Source organism: Cebus imitator, unplaced genomic scaffold, assembly GCF_001604975.1.
Source record: "Cebus imitator isolate Cc_AM_T3 unplaced genomic scaffold, Cebus_imitator-1.0 Scaffold99, whole genome shotgun sequence".
NCBI lineage: Eukaryota > Metazoa > Chordata > Mammalia > Primates > Cebidae > Cebus > Cebus imitator.
Genome location: NW_016107414.1, coordinates 2,336,921 through 2,356,975, shown reverse-complemented (window position 1 = coordinate 2,356,975; position 20,055 = coordinate 2,336,921). Strand labels below are relative to the sequence as shown.

Here is a 20,055-nt window from a genome sequence, read left to right as displayed (position 1 = left end):
CACCGCCCTCAAAGCTCCATTAACTAATTTGGTTTCTAACTTCCCTGATGCAGACTGTGCTCTGAGCACTAGATCTTTGTCGGTGCTGTCCTCTGGAACATCTCCCCCTCTCCTCATCCAGGAAGCAGCAGATGTCCTCTGGAACATCCCCCCTCAACACATGGGCACTTTACCTCTATCATATACTTGTCCTATCTGTTGACTCATTTCTCCCCTTCATTAGCCTCAAAGGACATTAAGCATCTTTAACCCTAGGCCTAGAACACTATTAATAGCCCCAAATTGACACAGAATAACATTTTCTTGAAAACACTAGTTGATTATTAAGCCTAAATTACTCCAAAGTACTTCTGGGTTAGCCACCTACCCCTCTTATCACACAAAATCTCCACTGAAATAAATTCTGTTTAGCTCATGATTAGTTCCCAGGGCGTTTGCTAAACGAAACAACCTCCCCCTCTAAAGTGACATACCTGGAAGATGGAGCATGTACTGACCACCCAAAATCTGCAATTTTAAGCTCTCCAGCTGATCCAAGAAGTAAGTTCTCTGGCTTAATGTCTCTATGAATAACTCTCTTCGAATGACAGTAAGACAGGGCATTTGCCAATTCTGTGATATACTGTTAAAAAAACATTGAAAGCCTATGTTTTAGATATTGTATAACACAAGTTAATATTAGACATCTCTTCTGAAAGGAACATAACAGATTTAACCTGTTTTACAGGTTTGGGCCAGGCACAGTGGCTCACACCTGTAATCCCAGCACTTTGGCGGACTGAGGTGGGAGAATCACTTGAGTCTAGGAATTCAAGACCAGCCTGGGAGACACGGCAAGACCCTATCTCTACTAAATTTAAAAACTAGCCGAGTGTGGTGGTACATGCCTGTAGTCCCAGCTACTTGGGAAGCTGAGGTGGGAGGATCATTTGAGCCCAGGAGGTCAAAGCTGCAGTGAGCCATGATCACACCACTACACCACCACACTTCAGCCTGGGTGACAGAGTGAGACCCTGTCTCAGAAAGAAAAAGACAAAACCAAAAAACACATTTTTCAGGTTTTAAAGCAAGTATTGTAGAAACTACATGGGTCTACCAAAAAAAAAAAAAAAATCGATTGAACCAATTTATAGTGATTAAATGAAGTAAAATTACGGAATGCTTAGTCATCTCTTTGCTAAAACAGCTAGTGTGATGTCCACAGACAGAAAAGATATTCAGCTAGTTAGAGCTAGCTCTTAGGTTGGTGCCGTTTCAATGCAAAACACAATTACTTTTGCACCAACCTAACAGTTACACCACCATATGACAACAAATGGCCCGCAGCAATGAAGTAAGACAGTAAGTGCTGAAGAATTCAGATGTGTAAATGCTGACTTTTTCTAGTACAGTCAATTAATTCCCTTTTTTAAAACTAAGATCATCTATGACAGAAGAATTTATTTAAAGCTAAAAATTTACTTCAAGAGTATCAGGAGAAGGTCGGGCATGGTGGCTCATGCCTGTAATCCCGTCACTTTGGGAGGCCAAGGCGGGCAGATTACCTGAGGTCAGGAGTTCAAGACCAGCCTGATCAACATGGACAAACCCCGTCTCTACTAAAAATACACATGGATAAACCCCGTCTCTACTAAAAATACAAAATTAGCTGGGCGTGGTGGTGCATGCCTGTAATCCCAGCTACTGGGGAGGCTAAGGCAGGAGAATCACTTGAACCCGGGAGGCGGAGGTTGCAGTGAGCCAAGATCACGCCATCGCACTCCAGCCTGGGCAACAAGAATGAAACTCCATCTCAAAAAANAAAAAAAAAAAAAAAAAAAAAAAAAAAAGTTTCAGGAGACAAATTATCCAGAACAATAAACAAAAATGAAAAAGTAGTTGTACTGACATATTAAATAGCAGGTTAAATTTTGGCTTATAATAAGCCAGCATAGAAGTACATAAGAAATCAGTCCTTTTGCTAACTTTATTTCCTTTTTTTTGTTTTAAATAGAGATGGGGGTTCTCATTATGTTGACAAGGCTAGTCTCAACTTCTGGCCTCAAGTGATCCATCTCGGCCTCAACAAAGTGCTATGATTACAGACATGAGCCACCGCACCTGGACAAGTTACTGTCTTGTAAGAAAAGTTCTCCTGGCCAGGCACAGCGGCTCACACCTGTAATCCCAGCACTTTTGGGAGGCCGAGGCAGGTTGAATCACCTGAGGTCAGGAGTTCAAGACCAGCCTAACCAACATGGTGAAACCCTGCCTCTATTAAAAATACAAAAAATAGCCAGGTGTGGTGGTGCATGCCTGTAATCCCAGCTACTCGGGAGGCTGAGGCAGGAGAATTGCTTGAACCCGGGAAGTGGAGGTTGCAGTGAGCCAAGATCGTGCCATTGCACTTCAGCCTGGGCAACAAGTACAAAATTCTGTCTCAGGAAAAGAAAAAAAAAATAGCAAAGTTTTCCAGTCCCTGTCTCAAAGATTTAGCAACCAAGTCTAATATGTATGTACGTATGTATGTATTTACTTATTCTTAAGAGACAGGGTCTCACTCTGTTACCCGGCCTGGATTGCTATGGCATGATCACACCTCACTGCAGCCTTGAACTCCTGGGCTTAAGCAATCCTTCTGCCTCAGCCTCCTGCTGAGTAGCTGGGACTACAGGGATGTGCCACCATGTCTAGCTAATTTTTAATTTTTTTTTTTTTTTTTTGGTAGTCTTTCCATGTTGCCCAGGCTGGTCTCTAATTCCTGACCTCAAGTGACCCTCCCACCTTGGCCTCCCCAAGTGCTGAGATTACAAGTGTGAGCTACCATGCCTGGCCCAGAATTTATTTTAACATATAGATAAGAACTGTTTGTTTGAATATTGAAAAAATATATTTAGCTCTGCCTAAAGTTTGAGAAGAATTGATTTTCTAAAGCAATTGCTAGACAGGATTGAACATTATTTTACATCAAAAAGGTTTACTAAACTGATGGGTAAAAACCAAATGTGACTGTCAGAAAAAACAATTGTTTCAGCCCAAAGCCAGAGATCAAAATTTAGACCACGGTAAACTGAAGGCAAATACAAAGAAAGCTGCTCTTCTAACTACACCAGCTTTGATTACTGATACTTTAACTGTACACATTAAAGTCTGAGAGGGCAATGGATTTCACTCCTCAAATCATTTCCAGACAAGAAGCTATTAGTTTCATGATGGCTCTCTGGCACTGCCACTTCCTCCACACCTCACATGCTGTTAGACTGCAGCTACGGATCAGTCGCTGACATGTCTCTACAATTAGTTTTATTTGAATTCATCTGAAAAGGAAAACAGGTACATGTGTAGTAATTCTAACTACTAAGGAATCTAGAAAGAAATAATCTTTCATTTTCTTTCGAATATCTATCTGCTGACACCAAAACTCCATCTAGAGTGAAGACCCGGGTGTGAGAGGAGACAACAGTACAGTAGTACAATGTGTAATTTTATACTGTTGGTATAAGGTGAAGCTTTTGAAGTAGGATATCAATATCAGAAACGGAAGAAAAAGATTAACTGACCCAAAACAACAAACTATAACCTACCATATAAGCCTGATTACAAGGAAAAAAACCAAGGGTAAAATGTGAGTACCTGAGGCAGAATCACTATCATTAATGAGCATAGATTTCCTTATTGATCTGTAAGAGAAAGTTGGCCCAAAAGACGAATTCATAAAGAAATATTAATTGCCAATTAAATAAGAAGCGGATTTGTTTAGCTAATATTTAAAAAGTGAATTAGAGATCTATTTCTACTTAGGAGAAGCACAAACGTTTAAGATTAAGGCTTTAAGTTTAAAACAGCATGTTGCAGAGACAAGAGCAAAGGCCCATTTGTCAATAGGAGCATGATTTCATCAGATACTGAAGGTAAAAAGGCTTGAACTTAAATGCCATTTACATCAATGTCAAAAAGAAAGAAAACTAGTCTCCACACTACCCAGAGATCACCAAGAAACAGAAAAAAAATCAAAGTAACCACCATTCAACGTGCCTTATCAAGCTGCCAATTGAATTAGAAATGGCCCAAATTAAGACTCTTCGACTTCTTAAAACAAGTCATTTTAATCACATAAAGAAGGAGAAGCACAAAAAGCACAATCATGAAAAAAAACTGACACATTGGACTTTAAAAATACAGCCTGGGAGCCCAGGCACAGTGGTTCACACCTGTAAATCCCAGCACTTTGGGAGGCCAAGGTGGGCAAACCTCCTGAGGTCAGGAGTTCGAGGCCAGCCTGGTCAACATGGTGAAACCCTGTTTCTACTAAAAATACAAAAATTAGCTGGGCATGGTGGCAGGTGCCTGTAATCCCAGCTACTCGGGAAGCTGAGGCAGGAGAATTGCTTGAATCCAAAAGGTGGAGGTTGCAGTTTGCTGAAAACCAAGATCACGCCACTGCCCTCCAGCCTCAGTGACACAGCAAGACTCTGTCTTAAAAAAAAAAAAATTACAGCCTGGGCAATGGTGAGACCGTGTCTAAACAAAAAATACAAAAATTAGCTGGGCGTGGTGGCATGCACCTGTGGTCTCACCTACTCGGGAGGATCACTTGCGCTCAAGAGGCAGAGGCTACAGTGAGCAGAGATTGCACCCCTGCACCCTAGCCTGGGTGACAGAGTGAAACCCTGTCTCAAAATATATATTAAAAACAGCTTTGTGAAAGACACAGATAAGAGAATGAAAATACAAGCCACAGATTGGGAGAAAATACTTGCAAAACATGTGTGACAGATGACCTGCATCCAAAATGTACAAAGAACTCTTAAAACTCAAGACCAAAAATTCAAAAATAAGGACAAAAGATCTCAACAGGTACCTCAAAGATGATACACAGATGGCAAATACATAAAAAGATGTTCAACATCGAATGTCATTAGGAAACTATAAATTTAGAAAATGAGATACCACATATACCTATAATGCAAAATACTAAGCCAGGTGTAGCAGCTCACTCCTGTAATCCCACGATTTTGGGGGGCATGAATTGATTGACACCAGGATTTTGAGACCAACCTGGGCAACATGCAAAACCTTGTCTCTACAAGAAAACACAAAAATTAACCAGGCAGGGGGGCACATGCCTGTAGTCCTTCCTAGCTACTTGTGAGGCTGAGATGGGAGGATGGCTTGAGCCAGGGAGGCTGAGGTGGGTAATCAAGCCACTGCACTCCAGTCTGGGCGACAGTGAGACCTTGTTTCAAAACAAAAATCAAAAACACTGACATCAAATGTTGGCAAGGATGAGAAGCAATAGGACCTCAATTCATTGGTTAGAATGTAAAAATTGTATAACCACTTTGGAAGACTGACAGTTCCTCACAAAGCAAAATACAGTCGTACCATACGAACCAGCAATAACACTCCTAGATATGTGCCCAACTAATTGAAGACTTATGTTTCTCAAAAACCTGCATGCAAATGCTTACAGCCAAAGCATGATAAATGTCAAAAACCAGAAGCAACCAAGATACCCTTCAGTAGATGAACAAACTGAGATACTTCCATACAATGAAATAATGGAATATGATTTAGTGATAGATAAAAATAAATGAATAAGCCCTCATGCCTCCAAAAATATGTAGATGAATCTTAAAATCATATTGCTAAGTGAAAGAGCCCATCTAAAAAGGCTACGTACTGTTATGATTCCAATTATATGATATTCTAGAAAAGGTAACAGGGACAATAAACAGATCAGTGGTTGCCAGAGATGTAAGGGTGGGGATGAGTAGATGAGACACAGGATTTGTTTTTTTAAGAGCAGTGAAACTATTCTATATATCATAATGGTAGACACATGGCATTGTGTATTTGTCAAAATTCTCAGAATTTTACAGCACACACGAAAATCAATCTCAGGATATGCAAATTTAAGTGATTCCATCCTGGGCATCCTAGCATGGAATATAGACTGTGACAAAAGAATCTCACTGCATTACAAATGTAGGAAACAACCTCACCAAAGGGCGTGGGAGTGAAGTGTGGATCCAAGCTGCTTTGGAAATGGGTGGAGTCTACAAAACAAAGGCCAAAGGAAGTGCACAGAAGCACTCCAGTTGACAAAGTTGGTTCCCACAGGGCAGCTGGTTAACAATTCTGATACCATTATTCATGTACACTGGAATTGAATAATTAAATAAAAGGATGGTGGGCAGTGAAATTCAGGTTTCTCACTTTTGGAATGGGAGTTTCCAGGTAAACAGGAGGAAGTTAGAATTAAGCATGGAAATGGAGTCAAGTTGAAGATATCAGTATGAATTCATGTTATGTTTAATAAAGAGATGGATAAATCTATACACAGATTAGTATCTACATATATTCCCTTGCTCTGTCAGCTGAAAGCCCAGAAGTAGTAGTGACACCATAGTAGCAATGAGTACACCAAGTGCCCAGTTCTCAGTTTCTAGTAACATTCTCCAAGAAAAGGAACCAGGGCTCCTTAGAGAAATGGTTCCATTCTAGGACTAGAGCAGGAAATACAGAAGATGAGGCTTGAGCATCTTGTATCAGAAAGTAAGGAAGTACAAGGCTGGGCGGGGTGGCTCACACCTGTAATCCCAACACTCTGGGAGGCTAAGGTGGGCAGATCACCTGAGGTGAGGGGTTAGAGACCAGCCTGGCCAACATGATGAAACCCCGTCTCTACTAAAAATACAAAAATTAGCCGGGTGTGGTGGCACCCTCCTGTTAATCCCAGCTACTCAGGAGGCTGAGGCAGGAGAATCACTTGAACCCAGGAGGCAGAGGCTGCAGTGAGCCAAGATCACACTATTGCACTCCAGCCTCAGACTCCATGTCAAAAAAAAAAAAAGAATGTGTTTTAACACACAGACACACACACACACCCCCCCCACAAAACCACAATGATTTTCCCAGGACCCTTGTAAAAGAAAAAGAGCTGCCAGTGGCCAAAGTTGCAACGATCTGAACCACAAAATCAAGTATTGGATTATAGCTCAAGGGAGAAAATAAAAAGCCAGGAGTCTACATCTTTAAATAAAGGAGAACAGCCTTATCTCTGGCACCGAATTCCAGATAATTTATGGAAAAGCTCCATCTAGGAGTACTTCTCGACTCCTCAAGTGTGGGTTATTCATAGTAACTTCCTTTGAAGAAATACAGTATGGAAAGGGGAGGAAATAGTAACTTTACAGTGGAGAAACCAGAAAAACACTGTCTCAATCAGAAAATCAAGCTGACACCCACAGTTAAAAGTCCTAAGAGTTTACATCTCTGGTATGTGGTAAGAATGCACTGTCTGATCTCCCTCTCAAAAACCCTTATGCCCATCTAATCATGAGAAAAAAAATCTGAATAAAATGTGGACTTGAGTTAATAGTTATATCAATATTGGCTCACTGACTGTGACAAAGGTACTATATTGATACATGTTAGCTAGACAATTAGCAGGAAATTTGGTGTCGGGTATATGGGAACTCTCTATACTGTCTTCACAACTTCTGTAGATCTAAAACTATCCTAGAGGCACAGTGGTGTGCACCTGTAGTCCCAGCTACTTGGGAGGCTGAGGTGGAAGAATCCCTTGGAGTCCAGGAGTTCTTGTCCAGCCTGGGCAAGGTAACAAGACGCTGTCCTCTTAAAAGAAATAAATAAAAAGTAAAAACTATTCTAAAATAAAACATCTATTAAATAAAATGAGGGCAACTATCTATATACATTATATACCTTTCCATAGAAAACAGCTGTGCAAACTAGGCACGAAAGCAGTCACAACATTCTACCTGGTTCTGGACTTGATCTGTACATCTGGTACAACTAAGCTATTTTGATTTTTCCACTTCAAATATTTGATATTAACCTACCCTTCAATCAAGACAAAACCCACCCTACTATAAGGAAAGGTGTATTGCTATGGAGGACAGGTATAAAGGAAACGGAATTTGCCTGGACAATAAATGAAAACTTACAGTAGCAGTTCTCTGCTCATCAAACTTTGAAAGTTTCTGAAGCTCTCTATAGACTGTTCCAAGTGGTGCATATTCCAGAATTAGGTAGACTCTGGTGGCATCATGGAAATAACCGTACAGTCTGAGAATGTTAGGATGCCTGCAATGAAAGATAAACATTCTAACACTTGGTTTGGAGCTGACAAGACTATGAACAAATGCTTCATGAAAAACCAGTGGTGTTTCACATGAAACTCCCCTCCAAACCCCACTGAAGCAACAAACTATAAACCCACTCCAAGAAGTATATATATACCCACATATCATTTTACATGCATTTCAAAGTATTAATGGACCTCTGGCTTAATTAAGACTATTTCCTTCCTTTAGGCATATTTATTCTTAGGAGGAAAATTCAGCTGAATATTATCTATATATTAAAAGAAAGACATGGCATTGCCACAGTAGTTTGCTACCCAGACACTGTGACAGATAAAAGCAGTGATTAGTAATGGCGGTAGGTAGGTGCTCAGCAGACTGGGCAGGTGCAGACTGTGGACAGCAGGAAGCAGCAATGGGAAGCACAGCCCATGTGAGATGCCCACCCCGCCCAGCCCCAGCCAGCTGTTGCCAGGTAGAGACACACCAGGCCTGATGTGGCCAGACTTGAAGTATTAGCATCTGATTCAAATGTGAAAAACACTGAAAGCAAAAAGAAAAAAAGGAAAACAAAAAACTCACCAGCCCTAGTCAACCTGCAGGTAGCTGCTCGCAACTCCTGCCTACCTCAGGAATATGGGGTACCATTCCCCTTCATTATCCTCCAAAAAGACTTGCCCATATAAATTATTCCATCAACAGAACATTATATCCTCAAGTGATTTTTCAGGATCAGAGCACTTAAGTGTAGATACATCTTTGAAAAATGACAAATTTAATGATTCTTTGTGGTAATATGAAAAGCAGGCCCTCTAAAAGATAGATTTATACTTTTTTTTAAAGAAAAGGAATACAATTTTATTTTAACCTGCAGAGCATGGGAGAATCGCAGGAGAACGATTACTCAATAACCCAGTGTGGTACAGAAGCTTGTCTTTCTCATAGGGTAGGGGGAGGTGAGGAAAAGGCCATGTGTTTGAAGGCAGTGCATCGTAAGAGGGAGTGAATGGGCCTGAGAAGAGGCTGGCATTACAGGAGGGGGAGGGGCACAGCATCCATGAATATTCTTTCAAACATGAACCTGAAAACTCACCGAAGGTGGGACTGTATTTCTACTTCTCTTCTGAGCTGATGCTCCACTCCTGCTTTCTCCAGCTGAGCCTTAAATAACACTTTAAGAGCCAGAATAAACTTGCTTTGTTTTTCTCTTGCCAAATAAACATTACCAAACTTTCCTTTACCCAGAGGGCGGCCGATTTCAAAGTCTTCCAAAGACCACTGCCTCCTAGGAAGGAATTTGAACGTTTTAGAATATGAAAACAAACCTTTTCTAACAAATTTTCAATGAGTAGTAGACACATTCTATAAATAATTTTAGATTCAGACTTGTACTCAGTATTTATCCTTAGCAAGAACCAAGGCAATAACCACTATCAAAGAGTTGCCACAGCGTGAAACCCTGACTTCCCCCGCTGCTATTAGGTCTGAGAGTCAGATCTGAATCACTCTATGAGAAATGTCCCAAGGCCACACTATGCTCAGAGGAACGGGCCCATGACAACACTGAAGACCGTGAAAAGGATAAGTGACCAGAGAGGGAGGAAGGCTTCCAGACCATCTGGGTGCCTCTGTCAAACTAAGCACAGCCACCGCCTCCAGTCCCAGAGGTGTTTGTTACTAACAGAAGCAGGATAGAGCCCACAGGCTACAGGCGCGTGAGAACCAATGGATTTAGTCTCAGCCTCTGTTAAGCCGCTAAAAGCAAAATTGTCTGTGGGTTAATTCCTCGCCCCTCCCCTACATTCCAGAGTCCAGACAGTTCAGAAGTTGACAGGAGGCTTTTAGAGAAGACCTGGGAAAGATATTACAGCCAACCTTTATAATAAAGAACTAAAGCTATAATTTTAATACTGTCAAAACCGTCAGTCATATATGAGTATATAATTCTGCAACATATTCTATTTTTTTTAAACTTGTACTTTTATACAATAAAAAAGTACAGACACATACATAAACCATACGCAGTGGTTACTTCTAAGGACAGAGAGGAACTTCCACACATTTCTGTAACAGATTCTCATACAAGTTTTTTCTAAATTTGAAAGCAATTTTTTAAAGCACTTCGGAGTCCCTAGTAAAATACCTAAATACACAAAATTCCATTTTTAAGATTGGAAATCTGGAAACATTTATATCCTCTAAATGAAAATAAAGGCCTCATTTTTCCCCCCAAGAGTTCTTACAACTAAATTTGCAATGAAATAGTATATTCTAGTAAAATAGGACAGAACTTTGTAAATAAGAAAGCTTACTTTTTTGATTCTTCATTTTTCTGTTTTGATGCCAGTTCTTCCTCAGGATTATTTTCTATATGGAATAAGTTAAAAACCTATTTTTAGAATAACTATATAGGATAAGTTGTGAATAGAGGTGAATTAAATTGGTCACCAAAATATTAATGGTATGTCAAGAATAAACCTGTTGTTTTGTTTTGTTTTCCTTATAGAAAAAAGGGCTACTACACCCTGACTTCCATCATGTGAAGTCTTCATAGAATTTCTAAAGATGAGCAGACATATATACATAGACAGGCCCTTCTCTGATGAATTAAAGGCAGACTGTGCAGGTTCTTCTGAAGCCTCAGTTTCCAGATGAAGAGCTTTTCTGGCAGAATTGCCAATCTTCCCATGCATGACAAGTTGCCACCTCGTCACCTTTTTTCCCTTACTAGGTAGTCCAGCCAACTGTCCATACCCCACATACAAATTATCACCAACATGTAGCAAGACACAGGCCAGCCACCCTCCATTATATTAAGTTGCCAAGGGGAAATATAAAAATAAATGCTACCAATTCAGCAAAATGCACAATGAACAGTTGTGCAACAGAGGACTGGGGTAACTATTTCATTCGCCACAAGAACATACGGGACATTTCCACTTGTCTGTCTCCAACATCTCAAACTCTTAACAGCACATGACGGTCTTGCTCAGGTGTTTGAATGCAAGTGCAAATTCTTCCTCCACGTGCCCGTCCCATGTGCACCCCTCCAGCCCCCAGCTCCCAGCTCACTAACTTAGTTAATATCAATCCCAACTCCTTTTTACTCATCTTTCAGGTGCAATGTATTGCCCAGTTCTATTGAGTCTGCATCTTAAATGAGCTCTCAAATTTGTCTGCACCTCTCCATCCTGGCTATCTCTTTGGATTAGTTAACTGCTTCTGAGTCTTAGCTTCCTCCTCTGTAAAACTAAGTTACTAATTGGCTACCTTCATGAAGTGGTTACAAGGATTGAATGAGATGAGGTGAATGAAGCACGCCCTTGAATTCGGGGAATGAGCACTCAACAGTTGGTAAATAATAGCATCCACTCTGCTCCACACAGAGCAGGTCATTGCCATGTCTGACCTCAACCTCCTTCCTGTCTGGTACTCCTAAATCCAGCAGTCCTACTCCAATTTATTCAGTACTTCCACAGTAAGCTTTCTTTTTTTTTTCTCTCTCTTTTTTGAAACAGAGTCTCGCTCTGCCGCCAGGCTGGAGTGCAGTGGCGCTATCACAGCTCACTGCAATCTCTGCCTTCCGGGTTCAAGTGATTCTCCTGCCTCAGCCTCCTGAGCAGCTGGGACTACAGGCACGCGCCACTATGCCCAGCTAATTTTTGTATTTTAAGTAGGGACGGGGTTTCACCATGTTGGCCAGGATGGTCTCGAACTCCTGACCTCGTGATCCACCCACCTCAGCCTCCCAAAGTGCTGGGATTGCAGGTGTGAGCCACCGTGCCCGGGCTCCACAGTAAACTTTCTAAAAGGCAAAGTTCCCTTCTCAGTTCAAAAAATCTTCAGTAGCTTCCAAATGCCCTAGAGATGAGACCCCATTCCTTAACATGGCCAGCAATGCCCATAGTGACGTCACCGCAGCCTGCCTCAGCTCATCCACTTCTCTAGATTTCCCCCAAACTTTAGAAGATCTCAGTTCCTCAAGTACACTTACTCCAAGCACCCTACATCCAGACCCAATAACAAACAATCAAAAGGACACCGATTGGTGCTATGTCCTCCCTGGGTGCCCACCTCTTCCAAGAGCGTGAGAATCAGGTCTGGAGTTTTAGCGTAGGTCTGGCCCATAGGCAGACACTGTTACTTCAACCCAGATGCCATATTTTCTCCCCATCCTCAACAGATATACAAGCTAGGGCTCCGAATAATAAGTATAAGTATATTACACTTGCTTTTTTAGCAATGACTACAAAGAATGACTATCCAATGAGTCTCAAAACCTAGCTTACCAGGTGCCGACGGCTGGGGCTGCTTGCTCTTTTGGGTGTTACTCAGTGGCCTGCAGACAGGGTGAGGTACACTGGTTGCCTGCAATTGCTTCTGCTTCTGAACTGGCTTGTGATTGGAGACAAGCTTTTGTGCTTGCAAAGGAACACGCTGGGAAGAATTTGAAGGACACAAGACCCTCTGAGCCTGGCCACTATTTGCAGGTAATGGATTCTGACAAGGAAATTGCTGAGTCACGAGAACACGTTTTGGACCTCCAACTGGCGCTATAGCCTAGATTGGAAGAGAAAATAAACTTTCTTTTATTCATGAATGCAAAAGTCCAATATTTTGAGAATTTCACAAAGTTTGTTCTCTAGCATAGCAAAATAATGAATGTCACTGGTAACAGATGGAAGGGGAAAAGGCATTTTAGTCAGTACTTCCAGAGTATAGTTAGTATGTGGCTAAGAACACCTGAATGATACTTTCTACCCCCCCAACTCCTTACCCCTAAAAATCATGCTTCATTAACAAATATCCATTAATGAAGGAGACAAACGTTTTCTAAATTTCTCAATAATTTGGAAATAGACGCTAAATTGCTATTTGGCAAAAAGCTATAATACAAAAGCTTTATGCCAAAATCTCAGTTCTATTGAAATTTCCTTAATATTATATGTGCTTACGAAAACCAAAAAAAACTGTCAAAACATTCAACAGTGATGATTTTCAAATGAAGTTTTAGAAGAATCTCATGTTTTCATATAGCCAAGATTTTCCACAATAAGCTGATTACTGTATTACTGATTAACCAATGTTTCATTTTTCAATTATTTACAAAATGGACTTGAGCAAAAAACTGACAGAGAAAACAAATGTAGGCTCTTCAAAAAGTTATTACTAAAATTATTATTTGCACACCTGTAAGTACTGTATTACAAGCTTAAATAGTTAAATGAACTCTAACACCCTCAGCTAATCAAATTAGAAGGGGTGGGGGGGGGGGATGAGATTTCCTTCAGCTTCAACAGCTCATTGTAAGTGAGGGGTAAGTGCTGAAAAGAAAGTCTCACGATCCATCCCCAGCTCAATGGTATGAGTGCTTTATAAAGAAAAGGTGTTAAGACTTCCAAGTACAAAGTCACTTCCTCCTGAAATTAGTAGTGTCCACAACACAGTAGGCATTCAAAGACAAATAAAAAGAAACATTTTAAATGTAGAGCAATTTATTAAATGGACTTTATCAAAGGAACTGAGAATCAAATACAGTAATTCAAGGTAGCTTTTTCTAATTTAGTCATTTTATATTTATAGCCAATTTTACAAGCTTTGGACTCCTGCTGGATGCGTTATTACTATTAGCCTGTATACAGCGGAAGGGTATAGAAACGTAAACAGCCAATTATAAGACCAGGCAGCCAAAAAAGCTACTGGAAGATTCAGCAAAATGTTAACTGAACATAAGAAAAGTGGCTAATTCATATCCAGGAGTGCAGTAAGGGATCTAAATTTATCACCCAAAGTAAAGGTGGAAAGAATTCCAGACAAGATCAACCTCCATGTGGGTTTGTAAATGTGAATGAGATTACAGATTATTCAGTTTACCTTAACAGGCCCAGAAATGCAGTTTTCTTTAGATCTGTCCATGATGCCTGAAAAGAAAAAGAACCTTTAATTTGAACACAGCCACCTGCTTCAAGTGCTGTTAAGTTGTTTGATAGGCAGTTATAGCTCCCTGATCAAAAGGCCTCCACAACACACAGGATTTTACACTTTGTGTCCAAATGAAGCTGATGAGGGAGAGACAGGCACGTGCTTTTCCCACAAGGCCAACCTCCCCCTTGTGCGCTGCGCCCCATCCTCTGAGTCTTCACTCCTGATGCTCTTGCTGCTACATTCTCTCTTCTTGAACGGATCACTTCCATCCCTGTGCAGCCTGCTGGCATACCTGCTACCTTAAAAAAGTCCTCTTAATTATCATTGCTAACCGTGACCATCCAACAGTAAAGCTCCAGAAGCACTGTCCACACTTGCCACCTCTACGCCTCCCCTCCCGAGCCCATCCCCACCCAGCTTTTTTGTCTCCACCGCATTGTCAGGCTCATGGCCGACACCTACGGTTGCCAAACCCAAGGCTCAATTCCACCTTCCCCTTAGCTGCATCCTCAGCAGAAACTGACAACACTGATCACACCTTACACCTTTTTCTTTACCCAGCTTCCAGGGTCATCTACTACCTAGTCATCCTGTCTTTCCCTCCTTGCTGGGTCGGTCTCAGGTTTGCCCAAACAAGGGCCTGGGGTGACTCAAGAACAAGTCCCTGAACCCTCCACTTTTCCATCTACACCTTCCCAGGGATCCATATCACCCCGTGGCTCAGGTCTAAATGCTTTCATGAGGACCACTCAAAATGCATCTACTGCCCTAATGTCTCCTTGGACTCTCAGACTCAGATATCTAAGTATTTGCCCAGGATCTCCCAGAAATGTCTGCCAGGCACCTCAAACCTAACATATCCAAAACTGAACCTCTTCCGTCCTCCACTTCTCACCTCCCTGCTCATGGGTGTGCCCTGAGCTCAGGCCTTGAACAACTTCTCCATCTACAATTACTCCCTAGCCGAGTATCCAGTCTCTCTGCTTTCAATACCATCTCCAGGCTGAGGACTCCCAAATATCCATTCTGCAGCCCAGACCTCTCCGCTGAACTCCTGATTTAAATTTTCTACTTTCTATGCAACATCTGCACCTAATTATCTGAGAGGCATCTCAATTTTAACACATCCCAGACAGAAGTCCTAATCCCTCTCCACTCTCACCTCCCCAAATGTAGCCTCTAGACATCCTCATCTCAGTTCATGGCAAATCCATGCTGTCAGTTGCTCAGGCCAAAAGCCTTGGCATAATAATCCTTTAACAGGTTCCCTCTCTCAAACCCCTCATTGAATCCACTGGCATATTCTGTAGGCTCTCCCTTCAAGATCACTGCTCACGACCTCTATTACTACCACCTGGTCAAACCATAGTTCTCTCTCCCTTGAATTCTTTGCAACAGCCTCCCAATGGCCTCCCCACTTCCACCCTTGCCCCGTTATGGTCCATTGTCAACACTGAGGCCAACAATCCCATTAACAAGTCAGATGTGTTGGTCCTTGGTTCAGAAGACCCCCATGGATCCCCAACTCAATCAAAACAATGCAAACTCCTAGCCTGCATAAACAGGCCTATCGAAGTCACATGGAATATGGCCCCTAACTGCCTCTGACTTCATCTCTTCTTGTCGACTGTGCACCAGCCACACAAGGCTCCTTTCTTCCTCAAACAAGTCCCCTGCCATAGGCCTTTGTACTTCTTGCTCCCTTTATTAGGCTCTTCCCCCAGGTGTGTAGTTCAGTCTTTCATTGAGGGTTTTTTTTTGTTTGTTTGAGATGTAGTTTCGCTCCTGTTGCCTAGGCTGGAGTGCAATGGCATGATCTCTGCTCACCGCAACCTCTGCTTCTCAGGTTCAAGCGATTCTCCTGCATCAGGCTCCCAGGTAGCTGGGATTACAGGCATACACCGCCATGCTTGGCTAATTTTGTATTTTTAGTAGAGATGGGGTTTCTCCATGTTGGTCAGGCTGGACTCAAACTCCTGACCTCAGGTGATCAACCGCCTCAGCCTCCCAAAGTGATGGGATTACAGGCATGAGCCACTAAGCCCAGCCTTCACTGAGGTGTTTTTTTTGTTTTTTCCCCCGAGACAGAATCTCGCTTTGTTGCTCAGGCTGGAGTGCAGTGATGTGAGCTCCACTCACTGCAACCTCCACCTCCTGGGTTCAAGCAATTCCCCTGCCTCAGCCTCTGGAGTAGCTGGGACTACAGGCACCTGCCACCACGCCCGGCTAATTTTTGTATTTTTAGTAGAAACAGGGTTTCAGCAATGTTGGCCATGGCTGGTCTCGAACTCCTGACCTCAAGTGATTTACGTGCGTCGGCCTCCCAAAGTGCTGGGATTACAGGCAGGAGCCACCACGCCTGGCCCATTGAGGTTTTTTTTATCGAATGTCCCTGCACTCTCCAGCCTGGGCAATGGAGTGAGACTCTGTCTCAAAAAAAAAAAAAAAAAATTACCATTTTACAAATAAGCAAATAACTCCAGATGAAGCCAGGCCCAGACTGCAGGCAGGAGCCCTTATTAAAAACAGTGGGTTAGTAAAAGTTAATAAACAACAAAGAGAAGGAAATGCAGTGTTAATCAAACATTAATTTTGAATAACAAGCAGAATTAAGATTCTAAACCAGAATTCTAGAGACACCTCGAGGAAAACTGCCTTTCAGGTGACTCTTATCTGCAACCAGATTGAAGAACCAGACGACTTTCACAGGGTCCATTCAGTTCAAACCAGAAATCCTACTACTCTGAATAGAAAAGCTGTTAGGCTAATAGCACAGGAAGTTTATACGGGTTTATTCCTTCCTTCCTCAGACCTGTGCATGCCTGCAGAGATGAGGGGCAGGAGGAACTAGGTAGGTTGCTGAAAAATAATTCAAGGGCCAAGGAAGGTTAAGGAAGTGGAGGAGACATTACGAGTTAAGGACAGTGGCTACATCTACCTCACCCGGATGGTTCTTAGAAATGGAGACTCTGAGGCCTAACCCCAGGTCTAAGAAAACAGATTCTGCATTTTAACGTCCCCAGATGATTAGCATGCACTGGTCTGCAACCCTAGTTCTCAATGAAACCTAAAAATCATCTCGAGAGTGTGTTAATAGCTAGACACCTGGGTCCTGCCTCTAAGAAATTCTGATTTACCGGATAGCGGCCCCCAGTAAACCGCACTGCTGCTTTATTTCCTTAGTAACACCTACCCCAGTTGCAAGTTCTCCGTATGCTCGCTGTCTGTCTCCCCACCGACTAGAACGTGAACTCCAACACTGGCAGCAGAGACCTTCTGTGCTTTTCTTACCCAGGTGATCTCCGAGTACAAATCCAATCTGAAGCCCTACCACCCCTCCCGCGCGGGTTACCACCACTCAACAGACCCCTCCCACCTCTAGCCGTAAAGAGTAACAAGCAGAATCTTACAGGGAGCCTCGGTGCCCAAAAGCAGATGCCAAGGCTCTGAGCGGGCACAGGGCAGCGCCGAGGACAGGGAGGGACCCTGGGACTGAGGAACCGAGAGGGGACTTGTCGCTCCGCCACCCCGGCCGGCCGCCCCTTGTCCCCCCCTGCCCTCATCCGCCGCTGAGTTAGCCCCCACGGCCTACCCACCCGTCGGCTCCCACCTGCAACCCAAGGACGCGATTCTTCCAAGAGCTCAGCCGTTGGAATTCAAAGGTTCTTCTTTTTAAATAGGAGTTAAACCCTCTAACCAGAAAGCCGATTGGCCTGCGCTGGAGAGAGGCTGCCTTGTGATTGGTTGACAACAAACCCGACGCCCTAAGTCGCGTCCCAGGCCGCACACCGCACGCAGACGCGTTTGCCCCCTGAGACCCCGGAAGTGGTGGAGCCAACGGCCAGCCAGACCCGTGGCAGTCCCAGCGCTCGGGGTGCTCTCCGGGGTCGGGTATTTGTCGGTGAGGCAACAGCCCCTTGACGTCAGGGTTGTCGCATTGGAGATAAAGTCCGAGGTGAACTAACCTTTTGAACGTGCCAGTAAGTAAGATGGCGAGAAAGGCAGAGAGTGGGGCCGATCGATAACGCAGCGCTCGGCTTGGCGCCCTTTCCGCGTGCGCAGTGAACGTGGGCTCGGAGCTGTCGATTGGGCAGGATTCGCGCCTCCATTTTTCTGGGAGAGAGCGGGAGACGGAGAGCGCCGGACTAGTTGGTACTGGGGATACAGGGAGAGTGGCTGGTGCGGTCGGCTGGGACCTTTAAAGAAAACCACAGAGAGGACTGGGGCGAGACGGGAAGGGTCGAGAGTTAGCAAGGTGGCATGCGCCTCTACTTTGTGCTTCCTAAGTTGTCCGGTTTGGCCTGCACCCCCTCTTCTTCCTCGAAGGGCCTCGCTCCCATTCCTACTCAGTCCTTAGTTCGCCTCTGCATCCGGATGGTCGCGGCGCGTATAATGAGCGGGCGTCTGTGTTCTCGCCCTTTCAACTGCGATGTAACCGGTCCTGGATCGGATTGTTGTTCTCGTGTCTCCGTGTGTTCACCTGCAAATTGGGGACGACAATTAGGCTTCTGTTAACCTGGCGAGTGAACGTTCTGTGGGAGTTGAGAAGTTGGGGCTGGGCCACTTCAAGTGTAAATATATATATATATATTTTTGTACACCCGGGATGCGCTCAGCAAGAGTGAAGAGACCGGATTCAATAGTGTTGCAGGGGAACCAAAAATGGCTTCCCTCCGTCCTTCTGGGTTCCTTGTTAGGACTCACAGTTAAATTGACATAAGACAGATTAAGTGTTAAGTAAGTTCCTGCAGAGTAAACAGGATGTGCAGGTAAAGCGTTGAGCAGGCATACGGAAATTATTCAAGTCATGTTAACCCGACGTTAACAGTAGGATCTTTCACGAACTTTTCTTCTCGCCATACTACCCACTTCTTATTTTCATTCTTTATTGCTACTTCAGAATCTCATTTTTTTTTTCGTGCAACTAATCATTGTCCATAGGAGAAAGACGATATTTAATTACGTACATGAGTCCCACAAAATACGAGACTAAGAATTTGAAGTCAGATGATTAAAGCTTCCATAGCATCCTGAGCTACTGAGAGGATTGAATAGAGGATTGTGGGGCCGGAGCGGGGGAGTGGGCCAGCTGTGGCAAAGTTACGGGAGGGTGAACAGAGGAAATGTATGGTGAATAAAGTTTGTTATGCAAACAGAAGAATTAGGTGATCCTCTGGTCTCATGTGATTTGAGTTAATCTTCCCTGGTTAATAAGGATTCGTGACAATTGAGGTTTTTTTGGAGGGTTAGACTTGAGGCAGGTGAGGGAAGCACCTACTGTTCTCTAAGTACGCACAGTTCAATGTAATCGGCCTGCCAGAGCATCTCGTTTTGGGCTGGCATTTCCTGAACTCCTTCAGTGGTTAAGCTCAGGGCTCGGAGTTGGCAATTCTGGTGTCTTTTAACCTTGGATAAGTAACTCAGCCACTTTTTATCTTGAGTAGGTGTCATGACATCCGTGAACCCATTTCATCTTTATTGTGTCCCAGGATTTTCTACTCAAATATAGACCTGTTCATGTACCACTTCACATACGTGAATACATTGAATGATTTTATTCAGTGAACTAATGCTTACAAAGTACTTAGCATGATGGTATCTGGCATGCAGGAAGTGCTTAATGTTAAGGGTTTATTATTAACATTCATCAATGTCATACAGTGTATAAGAAATCAGGCTCTTATTGAAAAAGGAAACAAGAAAAAACTAAAAAAAAAAAAAAAATCAGGCTCTGAGGTCACTTTTATTCTTTATTGCTGTTCCCCAGACACCTGTAGCCTTTTAATATGGTTTAAACACACTTGTACATAAAGGCGTTGATTTTTGGTAAGCAAATTATCATGTTCAACAGTTGGAGTTCTTTTTTGAATAAACCAGTAACCATTTACAGTTTTTTGTCTTTTAAGACTGAAGGAAAACTTAGACACTTGTAAATCAGTGCATGCACAATGCTTCCAGATTTTTACTTTTTTTTTTTTTTTTTTTTTTTTTTTTTTTTTTTTTTTTTTTTTTTTTTTTTTTTTTTTTTTTTTTTTTTTTT

At 42.8% G+C, this 20,055-nt stretch overlaps 3 protein-coding genes across 7 annotated transcripts in view; 2 read left to right on the top strand and 1 right to left on the bottom strand.

Annotated features, from left to right (window-relative positions):
- FAM210B (family with sequence similarity 210 member B) overlaps nucleotides 1-5,591 on the top strand; it is an 18,533-nt gene extending 12,942 nt beyond the window's left edge. Inside the window, exon 3 of the mRNA XM_017536592.2 lies at nucleotides 5,429-5,591. Coding sequence (XP_017392081.1) covers nucleotides 5,429-5,576 — 148 coding nt within the window. The 3' untranslated portion in view covers nucleotides 5,577-5,591. The remainder of the gene's footprint in view (nucleotides 1-5,428) is intronic.
- Nucleotides 1-17,790, bottom strand: part of AURKA (aurora kinase A) — a 20,957-nt gene extending 3,167 nt beyond the window's left edge. Inside the window, exons 1-7 of one of the 3 annotated variants that reach the window (XM_017536589.2) lie at nucleotides 17,612-17,790; nucleotides 13,965-14,011; nucleotides 12,380-12,650; nucleotides 10,403-10,457; nucleotides 9,184-9,375; nucleotides 7,953-8,091; nucleotides 474-622 (exon numbers count right to left, since the gene is read on the bottom strand). In XM_017536589.2, the coding sequence (XP_017392078.1) occupies nucleotides 474-622; nucleotides 7,953-8,091; nucleotides 9,184-9,375; nucleotides 10,403-10,457; nucleotides 12,380-12,650; nucleotides 13,965-14,006 (848 nt within the window). In that variant the 5' untranslated portion in view covers nucleotides 14,007-14,011; nucleotides 17,612-17,790. Of the gene's footprint in view, nucleotides 1-473; nucleotides 623-7,952; nucleotides 8,092-9,183; nucleotides 9,376-10,402; nucleotides 10,458-12,379; nucleotides 12,651-13,964; nucleotides 14,012-17,425; nucleotides 17,570-17,611 lie in introns of those variants that run through there. The other 2 variants (XM_017536588.2, XM_017536590.2) reach the window with 2 other exon arrangements.
- CSTF1 (cleavage stimulation factor subunit 1) overlaps nucleotides 17,774-20,055 on the top strand; it is a 10,902-nt gene continuing 8,620 nt past the window's right edge. Inside the window, exon 1 of one of the 3 annotated variants that reach the window (XM_017536586.2) lies at nucleotides 17,774-17,995. The gene's annotated coding sequence lies outside the window, so the exon portion shown is untranslated. Of the gene's footprint in view, nucleotides 18,168-20,055 lie in introns of all 3 variants that reach the window. The other 2 variants (XM_017536587.2, XM_017536585.2) reach the window with 2 other exon arrangements.